At 44.6% G+C, this 15,192-nt stretch overlaps 1 protein-coding gene across 4 annotated transcripts in view; it reads left to right on the forward strand.

Annotated features, from left to right (window-relative positions):
- The window catches only part of LOC139415104 (protein FAM184A-like), a 103,815-nt gene that overhangs the window by 81,652 nt on the left and 6,971 nt on the right, over positions 1–15,192 (forward strand). Inside the window, exons 13-17 of one of the 4 annotated variants that reach the window (XM_071162918.1) lie at positions 7,910–8,094; positions 9,560–9,706; positions 12,577–12,694; positions 13,090–13,194; positions 13,927–14,138. In XM_071162918.1, coding sequence (XP_071019019.1) covers positions 7,910–8,094; positions 9,560–9,706; positions 12,577–12,694; positions 13,090–13,194; positions 13,927–14,138 — 767 coding nt within the window. Of the gene's footprint in view, positions 1–7,909; positions 8,095–9,559; positions 9,707–12,576; positions 12,701–13,089; positions 13,579–13,926; positions 14,139–15,192 lie in introns of those variants that run through there. The other 3 variants (XM_071162917.1, XM_071162921.1, XM_071162920.1) reach the window with 3 other exon arrangements.

A 15,192-nucleotide genomic window follows, 5' to 3' on the forward strand; every position in this document is an offset into this window, starting at 1 on the left:
AGCTGTATTTAGCACTATTTGAAGTTTATTTAGTGCTTTATCCGGGTAGCTGGAGAGTAGAGCATTGCAGTAATTCATCATCATGCAGTGTTCAATATGGAATAAAATTCCAAAGAACAGGCAAAATAAACTAAATTGAACGTTTGTATATATCAAAAGATGACCGATTTTGGTTTGTAACCCTGAAAATGTCTGCTAAAGTAACAAAACAAGGCTTTGCCATTGCACAACCATGCTTCTACAAGCAAGTGCAACTGCTGAGGTTACTGCCTTTTTGAGGATTGTGTTCCACGAGATAATATAACCAGTTGATGTTACGGTTGGCACTTACTTTTTATTGGCTGAAGATATATATATATATTAGGATTTGTTATCTGTAATGGTTATGGTAACTTAGGCATTGTTTCGGACTGTTGGCATAGACCTATCGATAAATGCGCACATATGTTTTTTGAGTGTGGGCCTGTTGTAAATTTGGATTTTTTTTCTCTCTCGATTCGAGTCCTCTAACAGTAAAACAATGTCAAATGCCCATCCCTACCATGGGACGTGTACGACCTGCTTTGTGGTCTGTTCCCATCTCCTATATACTGTAACTGCCATATCCAGTCACCACAGTACACACAATACCTCAGACAACTCACATGGGATCAACAGGCTTCCTGGTGGTTTCTCAACCAAAACAACAACCTTCCCCTAAGACCCCTCGCTCCCTCTGCTTTGACTGTCTGTGTGTTCAGTAGTCAGATATGTCAGGACACACCCCTGTCTCTCTCTCTATGTCCCATATGACTGTTTGATTTACTAGCCGCTGAGCCATCCCTCCCTCCCGGGTGGGTGGGACTCTTAATCATTTAAATGCATTATGCCTGTACTAACCGTACATCGACTTATCTTTAATTATACAGATATCCTAATCACAGCAGCCAGTTGTCTCCCAGACTGTACGGCTGTTGTTACCTTTTATGGACATGTGTTGTGTTTTTACCCAGTAAATGGTAAAGCTCTGATCTTTAGAATGAACATGTACCTTCAGCGCTTTAATCAAAGAGCCTTAGCAACACCGAGCATGTTGTTTTCCTTTGAACAGCCCCACTAGCCCAGCAGCCCTGGCAGACAGTAAAGAGATGGGGCCATCTGAAGAGAGGTACAAAGTGTTGCTCGTCCTCTTTCTGGGAGACAGAGAATGATTTCTAAGAAAGAACTCCCTGTGCTGAGCCGTGGAACGTTTGGCGTGGCCGCAGGGCCCGCGTTGAGCGCTGTGTTGCCTTAGCTTTAATTGTGGACCCCTGAGAGATGGACGGTGCTGGCTCGTTTAATGAGATTAGCAGGACTGGTCTGCGGTGTGGATAATTACATTTGCTGGGGATAGTGATCAGCTGTCCCCACAGATGAAAGCTCAGCTTCTGACAGACAAATGGCTCTGAAGAATGTTTATTTTCTATACTCCCCTGGTACATCTTGTCTCTCTCTCTCTCTGTGTGTGTGTGTGTGTGTGTGTGTGTGTGTGTGTGTGTGTGTGTGTGTGTGTGTGTGTGTGTGTGTGTGTGTGTGTGTGTGTGTGTGTGTGTGTGTGTGTGTGTGTGTGTGTGTGTGTGTGTGTGTGTGTGTGTGTGTGTGTGTGTGTGTGTGTGTGTGTGTGTGTGTGCGTGTGTGCGTGCATGCGAACATGTGTATGTGTGTGCGTGCATGCGAACATGTGTATGGAGAGGTCTGTGCCATATTTCCTAATGTTTTTTGTATCTGATGTCTAATCTTCTCACACTGATTCCTCAAAACAATGAGACCCGTCTTAATGAAATCCCACACAGCTCTTTATGCTCAGTGAATCTCCAACAATTGAAGCATTGCTAATGGCTACTCATCTGCAGCGAACCTATTTTTCACAGGGAAGATGGGCCGCGGCCTGTTTGCAAACTGTGATAAATGCCTCTATTTTCCCAGATGAATGGGCAGATGGTAAGGATTGGGGGAGGTGCGCTCCTGTCATCTCTAATATAGGGATCAATAGAACTGCTACAGATTTGGGATCTTAATTTGACCTATCGTCACAGCAAAATAATCCTGCAGCAACAGGATTTGAACATTTTAGTCCATAGTGTTGCTTGATCAGTGGTTAGGCTATTAGCTGGCCAAAAGTAGGCTGCATGAGAAGCGCAATACTATTCATATAAAGTTGGGTTGGGTTTTCAGTGAATTTCTGCAAATCAAGATGGTCATCTGCCTTCTCAGTGATCAAATGAAGCTCTGTATGTAGCAGTATTGGGAATGATTTTAATTCAAACTACAGGTACTGTATACTTGATCTCCTCATTTCTGGAGGCTGAAGGAAACATTTTGTCTGGTCCTAGGGCTTGTGATCACCTTCCTCTGGCCTTTTGATCACCCTGCTCTGAAACTATAGAGACAGACAGTCCTGTGGAAGCAGGGAGAGAAGAGAGAGAGAGGGGAGCTGGGGCTCAGAGAGTAGACTTGTCTTCTAATCAGCTCCTCGCTGAGACCTGTCTATTCCCAGACCACTGTACTGTGCCCTCTAAATCAAATCAAATGTATTTATATAGCCCTTCGTACATCAGCTGATATCTCAAAGTGCTGTACAGAAACACAGCCTAAAACCCCAAACAGCAAGCAATGCAGGTGTTGAAGCACGTTGGCTAGGAAAAACTCCCTAGAAAGGCCAAAACCTAGGAAGAAACCTTGAGAGGAACCAGGCTATGAGGGGTGGCCAGTCCTCTTCTGGCTGTGCCGGGGGGAGATTATAACAGAACATGGCCAAGATGTTCAAATGTTCATAAATGACCAGCATGGTCAAATAATAGGTCTGGGACAGGTAGCACGTCCGGTGAACAGGTCAGGATTCCATAGCCGCAGGCAGAACAGTTTAAACTGGAGCAGCAGCATGGCCAGGTGGACTGGGGACAGCAAGGAGTCATCATGCCAGGTAGTCCTGAGGCATGGTCCTAGTGCTCAGGTCCTCCGAGAGAGAGAAAGAAAGAGAAATTAGAGAGAGCATACTTAAATTCACACAGGACACCGGATAAGACAGGAGAAGTACTCCAGATATAACAAACTGACCCTAGCCCCCCGACACATAAACTACTGCAGCATAAATACTGGAGGCTGAGACAAGAGGGGTCAGGAGACACTGTGGCCCCATCCGATGATACCCCCGGACAGGGCCAAACAGGAAGGATATAGCCCCACCCACTTTGCCAAAGCACAGCCCCTACACCACTAGAGGAATATCTTCAACCACCAACTTACCATCCTGAGACAAGGCCGAGTATAGCCTACAAAGATCTCCGCCACTGCACAACCCAAGGGGGGTCGCCAACCCAGACAGGAAGATCACATCAGTGACTCAACCCACTCAAGTGACGCACCCCTCCTAGGGACGGCATGAAAGAGCACCAGTAAGCCAGTGACTCAGCCCTTGTAATAGGGTTAGAGGCAGATAATCCCAGTGGAAAGAGAGGAACCGGCCAGGCAGAGACAGCAAGGGCGGTTCGTTGCTTCAGAGCCTTTCCGTTCACCTTCACACTCCTGGGCCAGACTACACTCAATCATATGACCCACTGTAGAGATGAGTCTTCAGTAAAGACTTAAAGGTTGAGGCCGAGTTTGCGTCTCTCACATGGGTAGGCAGACCATTCCATAAAAATGGAGCTCAATAGGCGAAAGCCCTGCCTCCAGCTGTTTGCTTAGAAATTCTAGGGACAATTAGGAGGCCTGCGTCTTGTGACCGTAGCGTACGTGTAGGTATGTACGGCAGGACCAAATCAGAGAGATAGGTAGGAGCAAGCCCATGTAATGCTTTGTAGGTTAGCAGTAAAACCTTGAAATCAGCCCTTGCCTTGACAGGAAGCCAGTGTAGGGAGGCTAGCAGTAGAGTAATATGATCAATTTTTGGGGTTCTATTCAGGATTCTAGCATTCTAAAATGGATACATTTTTCGGTATCATTTTTGGACAGAAAGTTTCTGATTTTTGCAATGTTACGTAGATGGAAAAAAGCTGTCCTTGAAACAGTCTTGATATGTTCGTCAAAAGAGAGATCAGTGTCCAGAGTAACGCCGAGCTCCTTCACAGTTTTATTTGAGACGACTGTACAACCATTAAGATTAATTGTCAGATTCAACAGAAGATCTCTTTGTTTCTTGGGACCTAGAACAAGCATCTCTGTTTTGTCCGAGTTTAAAAGCAATTTTGGGGCTTCACCATGTTTCATTGAAATGTAGAGCTGTGTGTCATCCGCATAGCAGTGAAAGTTAACATTATGTTTTCGAATGACATCCCCAAGAAGTAAAATATATAGTGAAAACAATAGTGGTCCTAAAACGGAACCTTGAGGAACACCAAAATTTACAGTTGATTTGTCGGAGGACAAACCATTCACAGAGACAAACTGATATCTTTCCGACAGATAAGATCTAAACCAGGCCAGAACTTGTCCGTGTAGACCAATTTGGGTTTCCAATCTCTCCAAAAGAATGTGGTGATCGATGGTATCAAAAGCAGCACTAAGGTCTAGGAGCACGAGGACAGATGCAGAGCCTCAGTCTGATGCCACTAAAAGGTAATTTACCACCTTCACAAGTGCAATCTCAGTGCTACGATGGGGTCTAAAACCAGACTGAAGCATTTTGTATACATTGTTTGTCTTCAGGAAGGCAGTGAGTTGCTGCGCAACAGCCTTTTCTAAAATTTTAGATTTTTGACAAGAATGTAAGATTTGATATAGGCCGATAGTTTTTTATATTTTCTGGGTCAAGGTTTGGCTTTTTCAAGAGAGGCTTTATTACTGCCACTTTTAGTGAGTTAGGTACACATCCGGTGGATAGAGAGCCGTTTATTATGTTCAACATAGGAGGGCCAAGCACAGGAAGCAGCTCTTTCAGTAGTTTAGTTGGAATAGGGTCCAGTATGCAGCTTGAAGGTTTAGAGGCCATGATTATTTTCATCATTGTGTCAAGAGATATAATACTAAAACACTTGAGTGTCTCTCTTGATCCTAGGTCCTGGCAGAGTTGTGCAGACTCAGGACAACTGAGCTTTGAAGGAATACACAGATTTAAAGAGGAGTCCGTAATTTGCTTTCTAATAATCATCATGTTTTCCTCAAAGATGTTCATCAATGTATTACTGCTGAAGTGAAAGCCATCCTCACTTGGGGAATGCTGCTTCCCTCTACCCATCTCCATTCACATTACTGTCAAAATAACTATCAGCCAGCCACAGAAATGACATTCATTTTTCAAGATAAGAGATCAAATGTGGTGATTATTGGAGGTGGGAACTCCATCTACCAACTTCCCACCAGTCCCTCAGAAGAAGCTTTTAAAAACTGCTATTTTGTTCCTGTGATATTTTATCCAAATGCTTTGATGCTTCCTTTGACCTGGAATAGTTCCACCCACAGAAGGGGCTGATTTTGAGGAGTGCTTCTCGAATGGTTACACCATAGAATTTGCTCTCCAACAGAATTCCCATCTATGTATGGACAATGAATATTGCTATTCTATAGTGTCATCTTGACAGAGTCCGTGGTTTTTAGACTGGCCCTCAGGCAGCGTGTGTCCTCACTGTGAGTCTCAGTTCTGCTAATAGAGCTGTCACCACTGTCTCACTCCAAAGCCCCCACACACACATGGATACGCACACACCTGCGTGCACACACATTCACATGAATGGACACAAACACACACACACTTTCCTAACCAGCCGCAGCCTACACAAATATAGGGTCAAGCGCCAATTACAACCTAGCTACAAACTTCCTTCTCCCACACTGATGTTTAGCCTTTTAACTCTGTTCTCCACTGCTGGCAATGTCTGCCTCTCTACCTGTCCTTGTGGAAATCCACAACCCAACCATGCAGAGACATGTCAATCATGTTTGCCTCCAAGCCAAACAGGTATCCACTGGGGAGATTGGAAGGCAGCAGAAATGTCACAGTGAATGTCTGTTAAGCAGAGGATGGAGAAACGATCTTCTATGGAGGAGAGAGAGCCAGTGCCCTTAAACCTGCCCCCTGCAGTGGCCCACACACGAATAACTAGATTACTGTTTTCACAATAATCCGCTGGCATGAAATTATATTTGCAGGAATTCAAAGTTAATACATGCAGATTGTAATATGATTACACAAGAGCCATTAACTTTATAATACCAGTGTTTGGCTTGACGGTATGCTGCTGTTAGCTAGATGTCTCTTTTAGAGAGGGAGAGACTTCGGCCATGGATGCTACAGCTTTGCCATGGATGCTACAGCTTTGCCATGGGATGCTACAGCTTTGCCATGGGATGCTACAGCTTTGCCATGGGATGCTACAGCTTTGCCATGGGATGTGGAAAGTGGAAAATGACCCTTGAGCCAAGCAAAGCATGATACATCTACACCCTGGCTTTACTTCTAGCTCCAGTAAAATCAGGTAGTTACATGTATTTCTACCTGGGCAAACGGAGATGATATATTTCATATATCAGCCTGGTGAGTTAACTGTTACGTAACTTTGGGAAAGAGAGTGATAAGAGTTGTCTAGATTCAGATGGCAGCGTTGTCCCTATTACATACTGAACAATTGACATGTATTCTAGGGAATGTTTTCCGATATGTTTTCAGTACAATTGACTGGACCAGACCGGAGCAGCCGTGTTTGAGCTAATAGTCAGGAGATGACTACCGAGTTGCGCGGTGGTCTAAGACACTGCATCTCAGTGCAAGAAGCGTCACTACAGTCCCTAGTTCGAATCCAGGCTGCATCACATCCGGCCGGTGATTGGGAGTCCCATAGGACGGCGCACAATTGGCCCAGCGTCGTCCAGGTTTGGCCGGGGTAGGCCGCCATTGTAAATAAGAACTTGTTCTTAACTGACTTGCCTAGTTAAATAAAGGTTAAATAAACAAATGTAATGACCTTTTCCAGGCGATCTAACAGTCCTCTAACACGTTGTTGTAACTCGTACTAACTATAAACAAATACAAGCAGCACAATTATTTATCAGTATATCTATTCAGCTATCAATATTTTCAACCTCCCAACAGACGTGTTCAGTGAAGCCCACATTTATTTCTGAGAGAGGCAGAGGAATGCCATGGCATGTGAGTGTGCTCACGTATTATGATGTAGCATCCATGGCAAAGCTGTAGCATCCATGGCAAAGCTGTAGCATCCATGGCAAAGCTGTAGCATCCATGGCAAAGCTGTAGCATCCATGGCAAAGCTGTAGCATCCATGGCAAAGCTGTAGCATCCATGGCAAAGCTGTAGCATCCATGGCAAAGCTGTAGAATCCATGGCAAAGCTGTAGCATCCCATGGCAAAGCTGTAGCATCCCATGGCAAAGCTGTAGCATCCCATGGCAAAGCTGTAGCATCTATGGCAAAGCTGTAGCATCCATGGCAAAGCTGTAGCATCCATGGCAAAGCTGTAGCATCCATTGCAAAGATGTAGCATCCATGGCAAAGCTGTAGCATCCATGGCAAAGCTGTAGCATCCATGGCAAAGCTGTAGCATCCATTGCAAAGATGTAGCATCCATGGCAAAGCTGTAGCATCCATGGCAAAGCTGTAGCATCCATGGCAAAGCTGTAGCATCCATGGCAAAGCTGTAGCATCCATGGCAAAGCTGTAGCAGCCATGGCAAAGCTGTAGCAGCCATGGCAAAGCTGTAGCATCCATGGCAAAGCTGTAGCATCCATGGCAAAGCTGTAGCATCCATGGCAAAGCTGTAGCATCCATGGCACTGTAAACATGGTGTCAGAAAGTATCACAGTGCCCCCTGGGAATACAAGGGGACAGCACAGCAGCACACGCCCGTGGGATCAAATGCTAACTCAAACTTGTGTTTTCTTTTCTTGTTTTTGTCTGTTCTTTTGTGCCGTTGTATGTCTGCCTTTTCCCCATTCAGGAGAGGGAGTTGCTGGGCCGGATCTCGGACCTGCAGGAGGAGGTGGTAAGGAGGAAGAACCACATTGCTCAGCTGGACCACGAGATTCACACACTGAACGAGAACATCAACACACTCACCAAGGAGCTGGAGCTCAAGGGCAAGGAGGTGCTGAAGATCCGCAGCGAGGCCAACCAGCAGATCAGGTGGGCTGGAGGAGAGTGCATGAGGGGAGGGCAGGGTTGTGATCCTACCACAGGGCATTATGGGGTGACACACAGGAGGGTTGACACAATAACAGGTAATCTACAGTAAAGCTGTTCTGGTGCGTTGCCAAACTTAATTAGGTGAATCTCTGTACGCTATCTCTGCAGGCAAATGCCTGTACCTCGTTTTAATATGGCCACGATGAAGGTTTTTAACACTTTTAGTTTAGATGACTGGTGAATCACAACACGACAAGTTCAGTTGTGTGAATTCCTCTTGTTTAGACGTGACAGTCGGTGGCCATTGGCAGTGCTGGCATCGTTTTTGAGTTGGATTACATTTGAAGGATACTGGAAAGAGAAAGAGAGGAGGCCAATTTGCCTCTCCCTTCTGGAAGTCGTGTTTTATGCACTGTTATTCCCTTTGATGACTTGGTCTCTCTGACATTTGTTTTTCTCCTGTAGTTTAATGGTCAAATAAATGTATAAGAAAATATGAAAGTCAGGGTTATTTGGGGCAAGGCCTGAATATAATCTATCATGCTTTTCCCACAGGCTGATATGAATAATTCACTCTTATATTAATTAATAATGTGGTCTGAGGCCTGGATGGAACGAACAGCAGGCTCTCTCATTAGAATTGAAGGCCTGTTTGGTGATGAATCAAAAATGGAGGCTGTTGCTTTTCTAGAGCTAGAGATAACCAAGCGCATGGGGTTAGTGTGTGTGTGTGTGTGTGTGTGTGTGTGTGTGTGTGTCCGCGTGTGTGTGTGTCCGCGTGTCCGCGTGTGTGTGTTTGTGCATATGTGGCGACAAGAACACATATCACTGGTAGGATTCCAGGCCCCTTGTGGAGCACCTTTCACTTCCAATTATGTAACACGCAGGCGAATCCTAGTTTCCTGAGATAAAAATAAATAAATTGGAAAAGATTTGTGTCCCTCAGGGAGCATTACTCAGGGAGAGGCAAACGTATTCCTCTGCACTCCTCGTGCTCTGCCTCTCTCTCTGACTGCAGTAGCTCTGCGTGAGCAACACTGCCATATAGTCTACTGAGGGGAGAGAGGGAGTCGCCGCTACAAGGCAGGGAATTTCAATCAGCTGGTGTAATGCCTTGGAAGAGTCCTGTCTATCTGTCCCACATCAAAATAAATCAATAAGTAAACAGAAAAGAGTGTTTTCCACTTATGGTGAAACAGTGATATCTCTCCTCCAGAGCCTCCTGCTATAAATTATATATGTCTTTCTTGGCAACAAGCAACAAAAAAAAGAAGGAAAGTCAAAGATGAATGAAATTGTAAAGGTGCCAGCAGGATCAAAATAAATGTGTCTGTGGTAATTGTGCCAAGTTAGGATACTGAGTTAGGATACTGTAACAACTCTACACAGGAGACTGTACCTCAGAGCTGGAGAGGTGTATAAAGACGTGATCTGAATGGGTTTTAATGATCTGGTCTCTTCTCAGGGCTCATGAACAGGACCTGTCGAAGAAACACGAGCGAGAGATGGCTGAGATGAACGCCATGCACAACAGAGAGACTCAGAACATGCTGTGTGACTTCAACAAGGCCCAGGAGCTTCTCAAAGACAAGATATCTGCTCTGCAAGTCCTGTACGTACAGTACATCCAGTATGTAGTTGATATAGCACTCACTGTGAGAGCATATGTGATACTGTGATTATATAAAGCCCTGGCAGATGATGAAAGGCCACAGTCACTGGCAGAGCACAGGCTGAAGAGGTGAGTATCCCACACAGATACAGAAATGGATGGAAGGAGGAAGGAAGTATTGGGAGGGAGGGAGGGAGGGAGGGAGGGAGGGAGGGAGGGAGGGAGGGAGGGAGGGAGGGAGAGCAGGAGGGAGAGCAGGAGGGAGGGGGGAGGGAGAGGAGAGCGGGTGGCTGCACATGATCTCTGGAGGTGAATATGGCCCATTGGGAAGGTCCTTCCCTTTTATGAGAGATCTGACAGACCTGTTTTGTTTTCCACTGTGCTGCATGGAGGTGACTGTGTCCTCAATCCCCCACCGCATGCACACGCACACGCACACACACACACACTGTCTATCAGCAGCAGTGTCCTACTTGGGATAAACCTCCAGCTGGGTGTGCAGGTCCCCTAGCTTTCATGACACCACAGTACTGTACACAAACAGTACACACCAGAAAATACGACCATAGACATAGAAATCCCCTGTAATCTACTCTGAATAGATCCAGGGACATGTACTGTAATGATTATAGGGATAACAGGCAGCTGTCTCTGTAAGAAATATGTTTGGGATACGAGAGTGAGAGTGAGTGAGTGAGACTGAGAGTGAGAGTGGGTGAGAGTGAGAGTGGGTGAGAGTGAGAGTGGGTGAGAGTGGGTGAGAGTGAGAGTGGGTGAGAGTGGGTGAGAGTGGGTGAGAGTGAGAGTGTGAGAGAGTGAGAGAGAGACTGAGTGAGTTAGATGGAACAGATATACAGGATCCTGGGACTGGTGAGTGACCTCATTTAGTTTCATGTGAATGAGAGCACCATCTAGACACAAAGCCAGCTACTGCAGAGAGAGCATCTGTGATGCCCTCCACCAAATCTTCTCATGGCTCAATCACACCTTTCAAAATGAAATGCTAGTGAAGCATACGTCATTATTTGTGCATGTTCCTCAAGTAAATTTGACTGACAAACAGAATCCAGTACAATCTTGTAAAAATTGTTCACATTAGCCTTACACAGATTTGTCTGTTGCTAACCTTTCCAAAACCAACAAGGTCCAAGCCCCTGTCATTTTCAAGTTTCTAGTTTCCAAGGCCTTACCTCGAGGTTGATAATTTACTGCCTGCTAATTAAGCACATAACAAATCTATTTTAACAACAGCTCTTGTCCCCTCCCCAATTAATCACCTTGGCAGCCTCGTTCCCCAAAGCCGGTCCCTGGCCACCTCTAAATATTATGCCATTCAAGCTCTATGAATATTTTATCTCAATACATCGCTTGGTTAAACCCATGGGAACCAACAAAAGTTTGTTGTCTGATTGGTTTGTTTTAGTTTGTTTAGTTTGTTTTAGTGCTTCCTAGCCATTAGTTACATCTGTTTTGAGTGATGTCGCTGGAGAGTTGACTGGAGTGTGATGATGAGCAGTGTTAGGGAGTAGTGAACTGCATGTAGTTCAACTAGTAATTTAACTCCATTTTGCAGTAGCTTGGTGGTAGTTGAACTAAATTCTAATCTAGGTAGTGTTTTCAGTAGTAAATACGTTGTTTTTTTTTACCATGTGTAGCTAACTACTGGAACAACACACTACTTTTTTGTCTAAAATAAAATGTGGGTAAAGTAAGCAATACTTTCCTTTCTTTTTCGGGATCAGCCCTGCCTAATTCTCACTTAAAACATTGTTTTTGTGTTAAATAAGCTAAATTACACATTCTGTTAACAACTGACTCCAGAGTGATCTGTTCTTGCAATTTATAGTCTATGACATCAGATTTACATATGATAGTTTATCACTCAGTAGTTTGGATGTAGTGAACAACTTTTACAAAGTAACTTTAGTTAAGTCAACTATATTTTCTTAAGGGTAGCTTTAGTGTAGCTAACTTCTTTCAGTGTGAAGTAATTGGTAGCTTGGTAAACTATATTTTCAGAATAGCTTCCCCAACACGGATGACAATATTTATAAAAATAAAAAAAAGCAAGGCAGGACCATCTTCCCAGGCTGCATTGCAGCAACATGTTGGTTTCACATTGTTCATGTTTGGAGCATGTGTAGGGATGCAGATGAGTCTGTAGTGAAACATGACACTGAAGTTAAGTGTAGTAGATGCTGTTTCTGTCAATTAAGCAACAAATGAACGGATGGCTGATGCATAGCAGCGTGACAGAAGCCATTATCATTATATCCAATACGCGCCCTGTCTAATTCAAGCGTGTTCCTGTCTCTGTCTTGCGTCTGAGTTTGATGGAGAGTTTGGTATCACTTGTCATTCCACATCTGTAGTGCTGAGGACGTCATGCCAAACTGGACATGATGGATGCTTGTTTCGAGCACGAGGAGTATCTCAGTGTATTAAAGTCATCAATCTCAAATTAGAGGCAGCACAACACTGTGGAGAGGCAGATGGCTTTGATCACTGATAAGAACTCTTCTAAAGTGCGCTTGTTATTTGTTGAGAAGTTTAATTGGAATTCAGAACAACATGTAATGTTTCTCGTGTTTTGATCATAGTAATACACAAGCACTAATAGGCTTTCTGATTATGATATTAAAGGTAGGAGAGTTAAAAGCTAATGCTTTAGTATTGATCTGCAGATGATGGAAGGGAAGCTTTCAAAACATGCTCCCTCAGTGTATGCTCATATCCCCATGCTGATCCAAGGCACTTTGATCATCATGTTACACAAACAAAACGTTGTTTCCACAATGTTACCTGATTCACACTGTGTTGTGAGGAAACTGTGATATGTCAGAGCCCTAATGGCCCCCTCCTCTCCCCAGGTTGGAGGGCACGGAGGATAAGTTCCGGAACAGGGAGAGCCGGCCTGAGGACCTGCAGGTGATCGCTGAGCTAAAGGAAATGGTGACTGAGAGGGAGTCTCTCGTCAAGAAGCTGGTGGTAAGTGTATGTACACAGTACAAGATGGCTTACAGGATGCCCTTGTGTGGTTTTACCCAACAATCCTAGACATGGAGCCTGCATGCCTGTCTACCTCCAATCAATAGTAGTATGGAGTGCTGTTGCCTTGCGTGATTAAGATTTCTCATTCAGTTGCAGTAGACTCCGGTATGTTACAGCCATTGAGTCCCAACAATGTATTGTAGACCGCTATTCAGTATACTGTATCTATAGCACTAGAGCTTGGCTAGAAACCCTGTGACTTTTGCGGGTTGTATCACACGGTACTGGTATTTAAGCCCACGAATTACATTTAATTAGAGTGTGAGGTGTGAGATGCTCCATCAATAACCAGAGCACCATGACCTAACTGAAGTCTCTCTGTTGACGTGCAGGACGACAAAAAGTTCTACCAGCTGGAATTGGTGAACAGAGAGACCAACTTCAACAAGGTGTTCAACACCAGTCCCAACGTGGGAGTAATAAATCCCCTCATCAAGGTGAGCTGACCGCTGCACACACTCTTTGACTCTTTGTGAAGACCAAAAGCGTCAGGTGACAATTTGAAACCCTTAGAGAACCATCCCGATCATTACAAGCCTAAACCACTAGCCTGTACCTCAATGTAGAAAATGGTTGAAGTGGTGATTTTAAGTTGCCTTTCCACATATCCTTAGTCTTGATTTCCATTGGAACCATTCCATCCCTTAGTGGAGAGAAGTTGTGTCCCATTCCAATGTAAACGCATCAACCCCCTGTCTCCCAGTTGAATGGATCACTCTGCATGGTCAATATGTAACTGTTGACTCCATTTCAAGTTCTAGAACTTCTGATATTTTGGTTTACTGTTACATATAGTTTGTGTGTGTGTACATTTGTTTGTGTGTGTGTGTGTGTGTGGGGGGGGGGGGGGGTTAGTCAGTGTGTGTGTCTGTTATCTCACTGTTCAAACATCCAGTTCTCCTTTGCTTTCCAAGCCATTCTTTGTTAGTGTGAACTTTCTGTAGCCTCTTCATGTGATACTTTTTTCTCATCTTAATTCACATATTATAGCTGAGAGCGACTGTTCCTTCTCTAGTTGAGTGGTACGAGCCTGACCTTCAGAAAGCCTCCATCCACATAAATCCTCTGAGAATGAAAAATATATAGATGTATATACACAAGTTAATTTTTTTTTCATTGGACTAGTTCTCCCTATTTCCGTTTCTTTGTGTTTTTGTCCCTCTGTGTAGCAAAAGAGAAAGAATGACAAATCAGCAAACCGATTCAGCAGCTCTCCAAACCTCAGGGCTCTGGAGGCAGCAGGAACAGGGATGGGGAGCGGGCAGCCCCAGCCCAACCGCTTAGAGCCTATCCCCAACTCCCCCATTCACCACCTTGACCTCAACACTAGCAAACCTCTGCCCCCACCGACCCCTCCGACAGAGCCCAAGAAATTCATGAGGTGAGCGCCGCCCCTCCCTCGCCGCTGACGCCTCGGTCTGCGCCATGGGCAGGCCCAGGGTCAAGCACACTAACACACAGACATTGCCCTGACCCTCGGCCCATACAGCTGCAGATAGGCGGCTTTCATACAAACCTCTCCAGTCAGCTGCCATATCCCTTTCTGATGGGCTTCAGTCTTTGAAAGAAACTTCTCAATGTGACCCTCACTGGAGGATGTTGATGTTCTTCCCCCCCTTTTTCTGACTTCGCTCTGATGAAACAGAACAGTGTCAAATCAGGAATTACGGCTTTAAAAAAACAAAAAGACACTCCAGTCTGAAAGTGTAATTAACTTGAATAATAGATTAAGTTGCCTGCTGCCTGTTGCCAACAGGCTGAGGGGTTCATCCCAGGATTCCCTCTTGATTGCTATTCTATTTGAAGGACATGATGGCTTTTTTCTTTGCCTGCAGTTTTTGCGAGGCTTTGATTGTGTCCCCAGAGATTTGGCTTTCGGCGAGAGGGAGAGCTCCCACAATTACTCCCCCCACTTCTCTGTCAACTTATCTTTACTGTATACCAGGAAGTCATTGGCTGTACTTGACGGTTTCTTTTCAAACACACAAAGGGATATTCCATCTGAACCTACACACACTCCAGGAGATGTATGAACACTTTACTATATTATTCGAAAGCCTCATGCAATACATGAGACTTTGAAAATGGCATTGGAATGCAAAAGGAGCATGTGTACACCCCACCGTCACTCTTAACATGTTAGCATAAGTGCTCCTGCTAGCAGTTGCGTCTCTTTGTGTCTTTGTATTTTTCTCATTGGGTGATGTGTTGTTGTTCTGTTAAACCACCTCATCCTCATCGGCCTCCAGGCATGCTGCACTTACTGCACTTTGTTGTCCACATTGATGTGCAATTGTTTGATTTGTATATGAGGAAAATCTGATTGTGTAATATAGATAGTTGATGTTATTTTCTTCACCATGTACAGTTCTGTGTGGTGATGTGTGAAACCTTCGAAAACAACAACACTCTTCTCATCAACAAACCCCTCTCTC

Source organism: Oncorhynchus clarkii, chromosome 8 (assembly GCF_045791955.1).
Source record: "Oncorhynchus clarkii lewisi isolate Uvic-CL-2024 chromosome 8, UVic_Ocla_1.0, whole genome shotgun sequence".
NCBI lineage: Eukaryota > Metazoa > Chordata > Actinopteri > Salmoniformes > Salmonidae > Oncorhynchus > Oncorhynchus clarkii.